We start from the raw sequence: 15,952 nt of genomic DNA on the forward strand, positions 1-15,952 counted from the left end.
GCAGACAGGGATTTCCAGATGTGCTGTCCAAGCTCTTTTGAAGAAGCACAAAGAAACGGGCAACGTAGAACAAGGAGTCCTTGAAGTGATGGTATGGCCCCCACAGAGCCCTGATCTCAACATCATCGAGTCTGTCTGGGATTACATGAAGAGAGAGAAGCAACTGAGGCTGCCTAAATCCACAGAAGAACTGTGGTTAGTTCTCCAAGATGTTTGGGCCAAGCTACCTGCCGAGTTCCTTCAAAAACTGTGTGCAAGTGTACCTAGAAGAATTGATGCTGTTTTGAAGGCAAAGGGTGGTTACACCAAATATTGATTTGATGTAGATTTTTCTTCTGTTCACTCACTTTGCATTTTGTTAATTGATAAATATAAACTATTAACATGTCTATTTTTGAAAGCATTCTTACTTTACAGCATTTTTTCACACCTGCCTAAAACTTTTGCACAGTACTGTATATACACTGTATATTGACTCTGGAGGGTTGTGGGTTCAATCCCAGGTAGGGGACACTGCTGCTGTACCCTTGAGCAAGGTACTTTACCTAGATTGCTCCAGTAAAAACCCAACTGTATAAATGGTTAATTGTATGTAAAAATAATGTGTAAAAAATAATGTAATTGTATGTAAAAATAATGTGATATCTTGTAACAATTATAAGTCTCCCTGGATAAGGGTGTCTGCTAAGAAATAATAATAATAATAATAATAATAATAATAATAATAATAATAATAATAATAATAATATTCAATTTTTCCATTCTAATTCCAGAAACACCAGACACACCACATATTAATTTATAATATTATAATAGAGAGAGACACCTAACACAACATTATTACTTTAGGAAGAGTGCAAGACCATGAAACACACTCTTAACATGATTAGGGGTACAGTAGCCACAAACACTTTTATATTATTATTATTATTACTACTAATAATAATAATGCAGGTTGGTTTCTGAAGCAGAGAATGGAGTCGTTTGTCTTCATTCACTTTGTGTTGTGTAGCCTCTACAATGAATTAGACTGGCCCCTCCCTCAGCGTGTAGCAGACAGCCAATTAGAATGTATACACACACTCACTATACACACACACTGTACACACACACACAGTATACACACACACTGTATACACACACTATACACACACACACACTGTAAACACACACTATACACACACACACACTGTATATATAAGGGCACTTTTTATTCTTATTAACATTTGTAAGAATTACTTTAAAATCAATGCAGGGGTGGATTTATATTTCCTACTTATTATTTTCTCCAGGACTTAGATACATCTCTCTCCCCCCCCTTCCTCCCCCTCTCTCTCTCGCTCTCCAGATAAAGATGAGAATTTAGTGATGAAGAAATGGCAATAAAAAAACAAAGAAGAAACTACAGAAAGAAGAAAAGAAACAAACAAAAAAGAACTTGGAAACAAACAACAAAATATGAAAAAATAAAATTGACAAGAAGTGGAGAGAGCCAAGAGAAACCAGCTGCTCACCTGTGATTAATATGAGCAACAGAAAGAATAATGGAGGGATACTGGTGCTGATACTAGCAATAATAATTTAATTATATTAAACGAATGAAGAGGGTGTACCAATAATAAAATTATAAAATAAAAAATATATAACTGACAGTGTCGTCGTGCTTTGAGACACACGCTGAGACACACTCACACAGACACAAAGAGACACATGACACTGAGACAGACACCGAGACACACAAAGAAAGACACACACGCCACAACGCTCACACTGAGACACACACCGAGACACACACACACACTCACTCACTCACACACAGAGCCTCGCTGTACTGTACTGTACTGCACACAGGGCAATGCTGGCAGGACCACACTATATACCATTAATATAAAACCCTGTACAGAACTACAGCAGCTACCCAACATGGTGTCCATATAAAGAAAACAATGACAACACAGCCGTTATGTACAATGTGTATATTTATATAATAAATTCACACATTTACAGCAGGTTTTATGTAGTAAATCCCGCAGTGGAATGCCTGAGTTTTAAAGGTTAGGTCCGTTTTACAGATGTAACAAAGAACAGTGTTTATAAATACTCTTATTACAGTAACAGAAGTTAGACAGGGATGGGAATAAGACTCCTATTGCGCAGCAGTTTCACCCAGTCCAGGTTTTCCTACCAGCTTGATTAGCCACAGTGTGAGCAGGAAACAAGCTCAAGTGCGTCTTATTAAACTCATAGCAGAACCAGGAATGACTGCTATGCAACGGGAGTCTGATTCCCATCCCTGCGATGATAACCAGCATTATTATTGCAGGGGTGAAAATAAGATCTCTATTGCGTAGGGGCTTCACCCATTCCAGCTTGATTAGCCACAGTGTGTAAAGGTAACAAGCGCTGGTGTGTATATTTAAACTCATAGTGAAAACAGGAATTATGGATCAATATAGTACAGTATACTGCAGTAACATTATCGTTATACTGCAGTATAATGAGGCTATATTTTTTTCACGGTTATCACTGGATTTCCCATTGCTGTGTAATGTGTAGTTCCCTGTGAAAATTCAAATTTCTCAAAATAATTTGAATTATCACTTAAATAAATACAGCCAACGTTTGCCTTACTGACGCCCTAAGCTGGCAGTCGGTTTAGTTTGAACACACTGCACAGAGCTGTGCGATTTCTTCAACGAAAAGACAGCAGCTGCTGCATTAAAGATTGGAAATATTTCTGCTAAAGATCACTCTGTGCAGTACAAGGGGGCAGTTCACGTGCCTGCTGTTATTTTAACTTATTTATGTTTTTGTTTTGTTTGATAATTCACTGATGGTGAAAACAGAATGTCTTTAAAAACGGTGTATATTTCAATATTTAGGAACATTTGTTGTATAGTAACTGGAAAAAATGATCAATTTTGAATGACACAATGCTATTTTTTCTGCTTTAACAAATATCATGTTTAAATCATGAAATATCTTGAAATACCTAATTACAGAGAGTAAAATAAACCATGTTTTACTGTGAAAAAAATCCAGCCCCAACTATGGTACAGTATAGCTCTCTTGAAATGCATTGCATCCAGTATATAAACTATTGCTTAGTCCCAAAACTTTAATCTCAAGAGCTTGTAATCAGAAGTAGTCAGATTCAGTATATCTCTATAGACATTGCAGCTGGGGCTGTGGTTGGCTGAGCTGGTTGGCTCACTGCTCCTTGAGGTCACGGATGTCAGAGATGTGGGTGTGGTCAAGAATGTCTCTGATCTGCTCGAGGGAATCGGCCTGTCGAACCTGCTCCAATCGCATCTGAGAGATGAGAGGGAGAGAGATGAGAGGAGAGAGTAAGACAGGGAGAGAGAGGAAAGGGTGAGACAGGGTGAGAGAGAGAGAGACAGGGATGAGAGACACACACACACACACAGAGTCTCTTTTCTCCCAGTCTCCCCAGCCGCTCTCCATTACCCCCCAGCCCCTCCCAGTCTCCCCCAGACCTTCCAAGTCTTTTCCAGTCTCCCCCAGACCCTCCCAGTCTCACCTGCAGCATCTGGGACAGCCTGACGAAATCTCTCTGCACCCCCTCGCTGGTATCAAGCTCCGCCTGCAGACACTGACACTTATTCCTCTCCTCGGAGAAGAGCTTCTGAAGAGCAGCCTGGGAGACGGGGGGAGGAGAGAGAATATACAATCACGTCACTGCTGCATACTACACACAGAGTTCCACGTTTCCGGTTTATGCTGAATTTTACTTAAACATCACAGGATTTTTTTTTTTTTTTTTTTTTTTTTAACTGGACGTCAGTTTTTACTGATTTATACCCGATTTTTTGTCTACTACTCAACATTTTCCCAGTACAATTTTCTAGGAAATACACAATATTTTGATTAAAATGCTGTTTTATTTTGACTCCGACATTGTAATAAGCTGCCCTACTCTGTATCCTAGGATACAGCAGACGTTTAGACGTCAGAGGATCAAATAACATTCGAAACATGGTTCTCCGTCTCTTCACAAACACATTATCACCTGATTAAGTTGGCCAATCAAAGTTTGATATAAAAATAGCAGAAGTCAGTCAGATAAGGAGAGGATGCACAGCGCTGCAAATACTGCTGCATTGAGGCACGTGTTCACGCTGACAATAAAAGAACATACTGAAAAATAAGCGACGCATTAAACTAAAACAAGAAAGTGAACGGAGAGACAAGCAACCCATTTATCCTGCTTTTACACACACTTTAATAAAGAGAGCGCAGAATGTTGTTAATGAGTTTGTCAGAGCGCTGTGGTTTGCTGGACAGCCACTGTTTATTGCCGAGAGGTATATTGGTGACTTCGTACTGTCAGTCAGCTAAAACAGTAACGCTAACGCTGACAATCTTAATCGTAATTATCTGACATAAAATGGTGAGGATTTACTTGCTAAACTTATGGAACAAATTGATGGAAATGTCCAGTGTGATTTTTGACATGTCTATTGCCCAAACGTTCGCAAAGTACCAGCTAATGTGGCCTCGACTTGCACAGATTCTGCTTCATCATACATACCAGGGACAGAAACCAGAACTACTACGCATTATATTCCACATGTAAAGTGTGTATACTGAGATTTTTTACTGATTTTATCCCTATTTTAATACAGTGCTCCCTCGCTATAAGGCTCTCGGTTATAACGCGCCTCAGATATGTCCCCCAATTCCCTATACTAGTGATTCATGCAATATTTCTCCAGTAAACACAGTACCAGTGTTGTTCAAACTGTAAACTTCTCAGCCTGACTTTTGTTTCTGTCCCTCCCTTTTGATGCAGTATCTGAACAGGAGAAAAGCTGCGCTGGCACTTTATAACACAGACATCTTATTCAGCATTCGCTAAATAAATATTAGGCCTATTACGCGGTTATCTTTCCTAATGAATTTACTTTTTTTGCTGCGAGTGGAGCTGCGGCTTTCTCCGGGAGACGAGACACTTCAGCCCCGCTCCGGCAGTCGAACCCAGGGCGAGTCCATTCCCTCTTCCCCTCGCCCGACCCGTTCTCCTTCTCGCACTTCGTTTGATTGTCTGTCGATTCGAACTGAACTCCCGACCGCCGTTTAGCCAGGACATTTATAGTTTAAAAACTGCTCATTAAAATGATCCACAAGTGGGAATGTTACCATTTTTTTTTTTTTGTTAATATATTTTTGATTACATGGCTTTATGCATGGTTAATTCATGGAAAGTTACATTTTTGCTTCACTATGTATTCATAGAGAGGGAGTTATTTTATTTTGTATTTTGGTCAGATTTGTGTTGTGTCCCGCGGCACCCCCCACCTCCTCCCCCTTTTATAACGCTGAGACCCGCGTTCTAGCGAGGGAGCACTGTGTATGTAAAATAAACTCAGAAAAATTCCTGGGTAAAAACAAAAACGTGTAACACTAAGTATACAATATAAAACTGTGGCTCTTGAAACTCAGGGGGGCTGTCTGAATCATTGCTGGAGCCACAGTCCAGTATAATATAAAATATTATGGCTATTGAAACTCAGGGGTGCTGTCTGAATCATTGCTGGATCCACAGTCCAGTTTAATATATAAAACTGTCGCTATTGAAACAGGGTGCCGGTTCCTGATTTGTTACTGCTCACCCTCTCAGTGCTGTCCTCCTCTGCACGCCCCTGCAGCTGTGATAGCGCCTCCTTCAGGCTGATCACGGCACTGCGGCTCTCCTGCAGCTCACACTCCATCTGAGAGAAGAGCTGCTGCTTCTCACCCTGAACCCGATCAGACTCTGTCCGGAGACTGCAGAGCTGCACTGCAAGGGTTAACAAGACAGAGAGAGAAACATGAATATAAAACACACCCAGAGGGACACATTCTTTAAAAAAAACATTACTGACTGTCTTTGAACTGGAGCGCTGCAGTCAGAGGGTTAACAATGAGACAGACAGACAGACAGACAGACAGAGAGAGAGAGAGAGAGAGAGAGAGAGAGAGAGACACAGAGACAGAGAGAGAGAGAGAGAGACACACAGAGACAGAGAGAGAGAGAGAGACACAGAGAAACCCCCGTCAGACCACAACCAAATCACTGTGTTTATAACAACACTGCAGCCCAGCAGCTCTCAGACACATCCCTGTAAACTGTACACGCTTCTCCACTCCTACAGGTGAGCTTCAAACACAACTGAGCAATACAAGAACACAACTGACAATGATGAAATAAAACGCCTATAAACACATTCCAAAACAAACAATATCAACCTAATGGAAAATGAGTACATTTATTTTGTAAAGAACCTAAATAAAATAGCTACAAAAACAAATATAAAAATAGTCAACTTGAAAAACTACCAAAAACATAAACCCAGAGAAAAATGGTTTGATGATGAGTGTAAAAGTGTGAGGAAAAAGCTAAGACAGTTATCAAACCACAAACATCATCCAAACAACCCAGAATGACGCCTCGGTACAGTGAGACGCTAAAATACAACAAACACATCTGAAAAATGAAAAATACGTGGCGCCGCTTTATCAGGATACTGATAATCAGGATTGCTGCTTAAATGAGAGACAACTCTGGGAGACGCTTCTTCACAACGCTATTTATGTCGTTTAATTGGGACGTCACTTTGTTTAATTGGGATACAGTATTTTCAAATTATGAACGGAGATCGCTTTTCAGAGCAAGACAGTTTTGAGTAGCGCAGCGAGTACATGATTGCCCTGTGACTTGCGTAAATAACGTTGAACTCTTGAAGGAGCTGCTTGAGTCTCCTGTGGTTTCTCGGGCCGCTGAGAAACCAACAAATTTGGAATTCTGTTTATTCAGGATTTAAATATTAGTAATGAAGAGTGAGTGCTGTCAAGCCTGGACTGAAATATTCAACCTTTTACACTCTGCTACTATCAACACACAAAATGCTTTGTAATATCCAATAATTAATTCATTATTTAAAGCGAGTTAAACCTCAAAACCCATTTGCACAAACATACAGTAATGGGGAGGTCAGATTTTGCTTATTGCTGGTGTTTCTTCATACCCACGTGAGTGACACAGTCATGACACCCACCACGTTTCACAGAGAAGTCTGTCCGGCAGTGTTCACAGAACATAAGAAAGTTTACAAACGAGAGGAGGCCATTCAGCCCATCTTGCTCGTTTGGTTGTTAGTAGCTTATTGATCTCAGAATCTCATCAAGCAGCTTCTTGAAGGATCCCAGGGTGTCAGCTTCAAAAAAATTACTGGGGAGTTGGTTCCAGACCCTCACAATTTTCTGTGTAAACATGTGCCTCCTATTTTCTGTTCTGAATGCCCCTTTATCTAATCTCCATTTGTGACCCCTGGTCCTTGTTTCTTTTTTCAGGTCGAAAAAGCCCCCTGGGTCGACATTGTCTATACCTTTTAGGATTTTGAATGTTTGAATCAGATCACCGCTTAGTCTTTGTTCAAGTCTGAATAGATTAAATTATTTTAGCCTGTCTGCATACGACATGCCTTTTAAACCCGGGATAATTCTGGTCGCTCTTCTTGCACTCTTTCTAGAACAGCAATATCCTTTTTGTAACGAGGTGACCAGAACTGAACACAATATTCTAGATGAGGTCTCTTTATTGCCTGTGTGCAGTACTTCTCACTTTTCTCTATTAAATGTAATTTGCCATGTGTCTGCCCAGTTCTCAATGCTATCTAGATCAATTTTGAATGACATTTGCTGCTGCAGCAGTGTTTGCCACTCCTCCTATTTTTGTGTCGTCTGCAAATTTAACAAGTTTGCTTACTAGAGCAGACTAGAGAAGTTTGCCTGGCAGTATTCACAGCAGGTGTGATATTGAGACACTCCACTTCTTTTAATGCTTGACCATTCTGTGGTAAATTCTCTATATTTTAGATGGAGGAGAGTGACATTTTTTATTTGATTAGTGATTCTTATTTTAATAACTGATAAGTTAGGCTGGGATTCTATCACATAAATTTGTACTAAAAATCACGGCGCAGTCACAGTATATTTGTTCAACATCAGGCAAGAAGAGGGGGAATGTGTGAAGTCACAGGGAGGAAAATTCAACTGTATTTTTTTAATACAATATACATCACCTACATAAACATAGAATTAGTCTGTCAATAGAAGTAGGAAAAAGGGAAAATGAATCTAAATATTTATGTATTATGATTATCACAGCATCAGGTTCAAGGTTTGATTCTGTAAAAAACGGTAAGCTTCACAGCATACACAACTGTAAACACAAATGTTCGTTTTGCATAACATTTGGTGGGGTTTGTACAGGACAACAAACAAAACCTGCAGGTTTTGCACACCTTTAAAAAATAACGCTTGAAGTTCAGAGACTGCCTCTGTGTGGCTCTGTTGCTTCTGCGGTGGTAGTTTGCAGTTGTTTCACCTTGTGGTTTGTTTGATTACATATTATTCCGATACCACATGCTGTACGTGTTTGATGCCTTTCCGGAGCGCCCGTCATCCCGAAGTACATTTTTGGATGCAGAAAACGTTTACAGCAAGAGTTGGGACTCTCGTTTCCATGTTTTTCAATAACTGGTAAACGTCGCATTTCATTTCACTGACACTTTTGTAGTAAGCACGGTATTCACGCTGTGCTACACAGTTGTCTTCAATACAGTAGAATGGCCTCAAACACTTCTTTCTCAGCTATGCTGAGATACTTCACTTGATTGGAGTCAAAGACCCGACAGGCATTGAAAAATGCAGCTGCAGGTTGACAAAAATCGGGCAGTAGAGTTGCACCTGCATGTATGTTTAAATCAATTGACAGCGCTGAAAAAATTGAAAGTGTGAACGACTACATTGCAAAGTAAGGAAACCAAGCTAGTTCAACATCATTAGCTAAACCGTGAAACAAGCGTTTTTTTTTTGTGTGTTTTTTTTGGTGAAATTTCATGTTGTGTTCAATGTTCTCAACTAAAATCACAGAACCCATCACCACCGCGCCTTAATCCCGGACTAAAAAGCAAGCAAGGAGACATGTGCGCAGCTGCTTCTAAAGGACCCCTAAACTGGTTACTAAGCAACCTGGCTCAAAGCTTTTAGTACGTCAGTTAAAATGCCACAATAAACTGTCAATGAAATGCAGTATTATACAAGAACCATTAATTCATTAACAAAATTAAAACAGGACAACACACATGGTATTGAAATAACATTTCATAAACATCCAGGGAATATCCATCATTTATATATTTAATAAAAAACCACAGTATTATATCCCTTGGAGCAGTGCTGCCCAAACCCGGTCCTGGAGAGCCCCTATCCAGCAGGTTTTACAGGTAACCTTTAATCATCAATTTCTTAACACCTGGAACAATTTCATTGTGATCAATTAAGCAGGTAATTTATTAAATGAAGTCATTTAGAGATCATTTGGTACAAAAAATGAACTACCCTTTTCAGCCCTCAATAATCTGGATTACATGCTGGGAAAATGTCATTACTTATCTATCTACTGTCATGACTTATTTAAGGTGGTACGGCTGAATTATAATTTTAGATCGTTTTGGTTTGTTTAACTTAATTCCTGCTTTGAAACTTCATGTTGTATTTGATTTTTGTATAATGTATTACATTTGTATTCAAACATAAACCAAAACTAACTAAAATTGTAATCCAGACCGTACCACCTTAAATAAGTCACGACAGTAAACAAGTCATGACATTTACTCAGCATGTAAACTGGCCCAATGACCAGAGTTCCCTCAATTGAACAAGTTATTTGCTTAATTGATCAATAACTTCCATGTGTTCCCAGTCTTTAGAAATTAGCGATTTAGGGTGACCTCCAAAACTTACTGGATAGGGGCTCTCCAGGACCGGGTTTGGGCAGCACTGCCTTAGATGTAGCAGAACCTCAAATAGTAGCTGCTACAGCCTAATCGTCCCCATAAAGTGGCGCAGACTGTATTAATAAATAACTCACAGAAATAGAGGAATCTATCAACCAAAACCACATTAGGGAAACATTATGGAATAATATCAATTCAAATACAGACTTAGTGACCACCACCTGGCCTTCGAAACAGGACGGTTTGTTCCGTTTTACATTCCTGCCTCTATTGAATTATTCCTTTTCATTATTTACTTTTTATATTGATGTTCATAATGTTTATATTATATACTGTATTTCACTGCTTTTGCAATACCACCAAGGTTGACATGCCAATAAAGAATTTCAGAGACAGATACCGTTACACACAAGGTGCTACTGAGCCGTCTCAGAGACGGTTAATTAATTAATTAATTTATTTTTTAAATACCCATTCACACAGCACAAAATTGTGCAATCTATGGCGATATAATACCATCATAACCCTTTCACACAGCCAAAGGGATCATGCGAGTACAACATTCAAACCTGTCTGTCAACAAATCGTTGTTACGGCAATGGCTGTATCTACACTCATGCACCATCACCACCGTCCTGTCTATTTGTGAATTCACCTCCTCGTCAGCCGGTAAAGTTAACAATTCCTTAACTTCTTCTGGACTGGAATTACTATTAATATCAGCCATTGTATTTGAAAAAAATGAAAGCTTGTAACACAGACGACAAAAATACCCAACACTATAGCAATTCAGTGCTGGCATAGTCTTTCACACAGTGGCAGAGATGCTTCAGAGATGGCATTAAATATGACAGCTCTGTGACGGCATAGGAAATTCACACAGACCAAAATGCTGCATCAGTGCCGGTTCTGAGCAGTCATAACTCGTTTGTGTGAAAGGGGTAAGAGACAGACAGAAAGACAGACAGACAACAATGAGACACAGAGAGACAGACAATGAGAGAGAGATACACACACATAGAGACAGACAGAGAACGAGACACAGAGACAGACAGAGAGACAGATAGACAACAGTGAGAGAGATACACACACATACAGACAGAGAACGAGACAGAGAGAGACAGACAGAGAGACAGATAGACAACAATGAGACAGAGAGAGAGAGACAGTCAGACAGACAGACCTTTGTTAATGCGAACCCAGCAGCAGCCCCAATATTAAAAAGACTGTAGCTGAAAAAATAACCCCATTCATCTCAAGTGTGCAGTTTTGAAAGAAACACTTAAGACAGAGAGGCATATAGACTGACAGAGACAGAGGGAGAGACAGAGACAGGGAGAAACAAAGACTGACAGGAAAACTGAAATCAAACATAAAAAACTCACCCTCTAGGACTTCTGTAATTGTTAGAGAGAGAAAAAAAAAGAGGAAATAATATTATCATTAATATATTATAATTATTATTATTGTTAATAATACAGTCATTATCAATATAATCCTCACTTTCAATATTTCAATTACATCATCATTGGTTGTATTATCATTACTGTTACACACACACACACACACACACACACACAACCCTCACCACACATCTCCGTGCGAGTCTCCAACTGCTCTCTGAGATTCACGATCTCGATCCTCAGCCTCTCCTCAGAGTGCACCCCCTGCAGGGAGAGCAAATACAGCACAGGTCAGAGAGAGATACAGAGAAATACAGAGAGAGATACACAGATACAGAGAGACAGATACAGAGGGAGATACAAAAACATCCTGCAGTTGCACAGGAATGCTCCAATCAATGCTTGTAGAGCTGAGCTAGGATGTTTTCCCTTCCTACTCACTGTACAAAAGAAAGCTTTTTAAAGTAGTGGAGCCACCTGAACCAAAGCAACCCCGACTCCTACCAGTTCAAGGCCCTGAAGAGCCAGGAGAGCTACTCAAATAAAAAGACCATCAACTACATGATGGAGAAGCTCTGTGTGGAGAACCAGATCCGCATCACAGAGCCTCAGAACAGCTGCTCTAATCAGGCCCCAGTAGGATCTAAAATAGCCACAACCCTGAAAAACAAGTACCTGATACACTGGGAGAGCCAAGTAAAGTCACAGCATGAATCAGAGTGCTGCCAGAGTTAGAACAGACCTTACGCCCTGGAAGAATATTTGGTCAGTGTTAAAGACCAAAAACAACTACTGGCCAAATAATAATAATAACAATAATAATAATAATAATAATAATAATAATAATAATAATAATAATAATAATAATAATAATAATAATAAATTTATTTATTTTTATATAGCGCCTTTCATAGTGGACCACCATCACAAAGCGCTTTACAGAGGTATGCTGTGAACTGTGCATTATACGCAGAGTCACTTACAATAGGACACTGATTTAACATCTCATCCGCAGGATGGAGCACAAGGAGGTTAAGTGACTTCCTCAGAGTCACACAGTGAGTCAGTTAGTGGCAGAGGTGGGATTTGAACCGGTAACCTTCTGCTTACAAGCCCTGGACACTGCCTCCTTATTAAACGTCCAGATGAAGTGACCACAATTTAGCAATTGAAAAGGGTTGACACAGAGCCACCTACAGACCCAGAGAGGAGAGTGTGTGAGCACTGTGAGCCAGGCCACATAGAGACAGAGCTCCACTTCCTACTGCAGACCTGCCAACCTTGACATTTATTTTTGAGTAAGAAAGAAAATAAAAGACAATGTAATATAAAAAGATAGAGAGAGATAGAGAGAGATACAGACAGCGACAGACACCCTCAGGCTCTGCTCTCCTCAGAGTGCGGCCCCTGAGAGTAAATACAGGACAGGTCAGACATACAGAGAGAGAGAGAGAGAGAGAGAGAGAGAGAGAGAGAGAGAGAGAGAGAGAGAGAGAGAGAGAGACAGATACACAGACACAAACAGAGTGAAGCCACTGACACTCTTGCTCTCTCTCAAATTCAAATTCACAAAAGCGTTATTGGTATGACATGTTTTACAGGTATTGCCAAAGCACGTGTATTTAAAATAAAATAAAAACAAATATGGAATAAACCAACATTTCTTATTTAACATATATACAGAGTGTGGAGGCTGGTTATTTACATTGTGTCTCTCATGTTGTGGCAGGCTGTTACATATTCAGCTGCTAGTTCAGCAGTGTCTCCGAATTCCCCTAAAATTGTTCTTAATTTGGCTTCTCTGTCTAGCTGTGGAAAGTCGGGAGCCCGGCTGGTGAATTGGGGGTATAAGTCTCTCCGGCCTGGGTGTATTTTGCACAGTCCAGAGTGAAGTGTATTTCTGTTTCTTTTTCCCCGGATCCACACTGGCCACACAAGCTCCTGTCTCTGGGTTTCCAGGTTTGCCTGTGTCGGCCCGTTTCCACCTCCAGACTGTGATCGCAGTCTCTGTACTTTGTCAATGTCTGCCTCAGTTCTGGTTCTTTTATTTGCACGGGGTACTCTGCCAGGGAATAGTCTCTATTTAAGCTCTGTAACACGCCAGCTTGTTTTGTGTTTCAGTTTGGTTTGTCCAATGTGCTGTGTAGCTGGTAGACTATTCTCCTGAGCTGAGGAGCTTGTCTGTTCCCTCTGCTGGTCTGAAGCCCAGTGATGTCTGTGTGGCTCAGTGCACTGAGTCTCAGAGCCAGCTTACTGAGGGGGTTCTTGTTGGGGGTTATCGCCTGTTTTTTTAGTGATTTGTAATGGCAGGAGTCTGGGTCACTCTGTTTCAGATGGAGCCAGTATTTCTCCGTTTTGAACTGCGAGGAAGCAGCAGGAATCGTCTCAGCTCAGCTCGACAGCCGTTGTTTAGTGCGTTTCTTTGCAGGTGTAAAATGTTTTTACAGAATTGTAGATGGAGGCTTTCTGTTGGGCTTTTTACCCATTTTTCAAAATTGGAAAAGAGTGCTGGACCTCAGACTTTTTTTTTTTGGTTCCTGGGTAGTAAGTGTTATTTCCTAATTGCTTATGCCTCAAAAGTATAGAAAATGGCTATTATTCCACACAAACTTTGCTTTTGTGACCAGGACAGTGACATTTTGAAATTTACCTATTTTCCAGAACATTCCAGATAGATTCAGTGCTGAGTAAACTTGGAGTAACTTCTAGAACTTTCCAGTAATATAAATAGTAGTATAAATTCAGGGGCCTTAAGCCCACCAGTTCAGTTTAGTTCCAGCTGCCTAAGTGGATACATATCTCCATTTTTCTGAGATGGCATCAAGGTCATAGGAGACTTCAAAATGGTGGCATTCCTGATGGGTCTCCAAGGTGGTTTTACCAAGTTTCCCTGCTATCTTTGCCTTTGGGACAGCAGGGACACCAAGGCGCACTACCACAGGCGGGACTGGCCACAGCGGACCGAGTTCTATGTGGGGAGGAACAACGTCAAGTGGGAGCCACTGGTGGACCCCCGGAAGGTGCTGATGCCACCACTGCACATCAAATTGGGCCTTATGAAACAATTTGTCAGAGCTCTAGATAAGGAGTCGGCAGCCTTCAAGTACCTTCAAGACTTCTTCCCTAAGCTGTCTGAGGCAAAGGTCAAAGCCGGTGTCTTCGTCGGACCACAGATAAAGAAGATCCTGGAGTGCAATGAATCCCCCAAGAAGCTCACTAGTAAGGAGAAAGCGGCTTGGAACAGCTTTGTCGCAGTGGTTTGGGGCTTCCTGGGCAATCACAAGGCTGAAAACTATGTGGAGCTGGTTGAGATTCTGGTGAAGAACTACGGCACAATGGGCTGTAGGATGTCCCTCAAAGTCCATATCCTTGATGCTCATCTTGATAAATCCAAGGAGAACATGGGAGCGTACTCGGAGGAGCAAGGCGAGCGCTTCCACCAGGATATACTGGACTTTGAACGCCGCTACCAAGGACAGTATAACGAGAACATGATGGGAGACTACATTTGGGGGCTGATTCGTGAAAGTGATTTACAGTATAATTGTAAATCTCGAAAAACTACTCATTTCTAAATCTTTTGTAGTCATTTTTGTATTACTTTAGTATAAATACATGTTAATTTGGATTCATATGTTGTTTTTTTCTGACTATGTGAACGAAAAGACACAAATTCGCCCGTTTTCTCATTGGAAATAGGTAAATTTCAAAATATCACTGTCCTGGTCACAAAAGCAAAGTTTGTGGGGAATAATAGCCATTTTCTATACTTTTGAGGCATAAGCAATTAAGAAATAACACTTACTACCCAGGAACAAAAATTGTGTTACATAGTGCTATCAAAGAGTTTGGTCCAGATCTATACTGATGGGTTCAGTTTCTACATTTTTTTCTTTATAGCACAGTATGCCCTGCGTGCTTTTTCTGTGAGGTTTTTTATTGCCGAATTAAAACTCCCCGACCAGCCGATTAATATCCCAGATAGGTATAGCTCGTAATATGTTCTACAGCTGACACCCTGGGATTCTTCAAGAAGCTGATTGATGAGATTCTGGGATCAATAAGCTACTAACAACCAAACGAGCAAGATGGGCTGAATGGCCTCCTCTCGTTTGTAAACTTTCTTATGTTCTTATAGCAGTGGTTCTCAAACTAGTGGGCTGCGGACTGTATCCTGGGGGGGGGGGCGTTATTTAATTAAATAAATAATTAAATAAATAGATAGATAAATAGATAAATAAATGCGATCAGAAACCCAGAGGCAGTGTAAACTGCGACTGCTACTGTAATAGGGCTGGTATTTGTTATGTTAAGCATTTGTGTGTGTTTGTTTGTTTGTTTGTTTTTTTTTTTAAAAAGGGTTTAATTAAGTAACAGCCAAAATTGTTTGTGTCAAACTTGTTTAAAGTCTGTAACAAAATGGTTGATTGTTATTGTCGACACGACTATTAATGCAGGCGTCGTGCAGGAATCGCAAAGTCCAGAAACAAAACAAAACAAAACGTTAAAACGTTCTGCACCGTATAAAACTGAGCTCATTTTGCCAGTGCTTGCTAGTCTATTAACCAGTCTGAACTGATTTAGAAGCAAATAAAAGCATTTTCGTTTCGGCTTTATTGTTAAAGATTTCACACATGTCAATACTGCCCTATAAATACTGCATGACAGTACAGTGATCATTCCACTGTGTTATGTTATGAACCATAGTCTTAAAACTGAGAGACAGCAAATGCTTATCATAAAAGT

The 15,952-nt window shown here is 40.3% G+C and overlaps 2 protein-coding genes across 6 annotated transcripts in view; one reads left to right on the forward strand and one right to left on the reverse strand.

Annotated features, from left to right (window-relative positions):
- Positions 1–1,652, forward strand: part of LOC117399047 (sarcoplasmic/endoplasmic reticulum calcium ATPase 1) — a 55,616-nt gene extending 53,964 nt beyond the window's left edge. For both annotated transcript variants that reach the window (XM_059012476.1, XM_059012475.1), the window contains one exon: positions 1,349–1,652. Coding sequence is in view for 1 of the 2 variants with exons in the window: in XM_059012475.1 (XP_058868458.1) it covers positions 1,349–1,386 (38 nt within the window). In the remaining variant the exon portion in view is untranslated. The remainder of the gene's footprint in view (positions 1–1,348) is intronic.
- Positions 1,653–1,961: 309 nt separating this feature from the next.
- The window catches only part of rabep2 (rabaptin, RAB GTPase binding effector protein 2), a 49,802-nt gene continuing 35,811 nt past the window's right edge, over positions 1,962–15,952 (reverse strand). For all 4 annotated transcript variants that reach the window (XM_059012479.1, XM_059012478.1, XM_059012477.1 and 1 more), the window contains 5 exons: positions 11,392–11,470; positions 11,189–11,200; positions 5,634–5,800; positions 3,542–3,658; positions 1,962–3,312 (listed from right to left, as the gene is read on the reverse strand). In XM_059012479.1, the coding sequence (XP_058868462.1) occupies positions 3,211–3,312; positions 3,542–3,658; positions 5,634–5,800; positions 11,189–11,200; positions 11,392–11,470 (477 nt within the window). In that variant the 3' untranslated portion in view covers positions 1,962–3,210. The remainder of the gene's footprint in view (positions 3,313–3,541; positions 3,659–5,633; positions 5,801–11,188; positions 11,201–11,391; positions 11,471–15,952) is intronic.

This window comes from Acipenser ruthenus, chromosome 44, assembly GCF_902713425.1.
Source record: "Acipenser ruthenus chromosome 44, fAciRut3.2 maternal haplotype, whole genome shotgun sequence".
In the NCBI taxonomy this organism is placed as follows: domain Eukaryota; kingdom Metazoa; phylum Chordata; class Actinopteri; order Acipenseriformes; family Acipenseridae; genus Acipenser; species Acipenser ruthenus.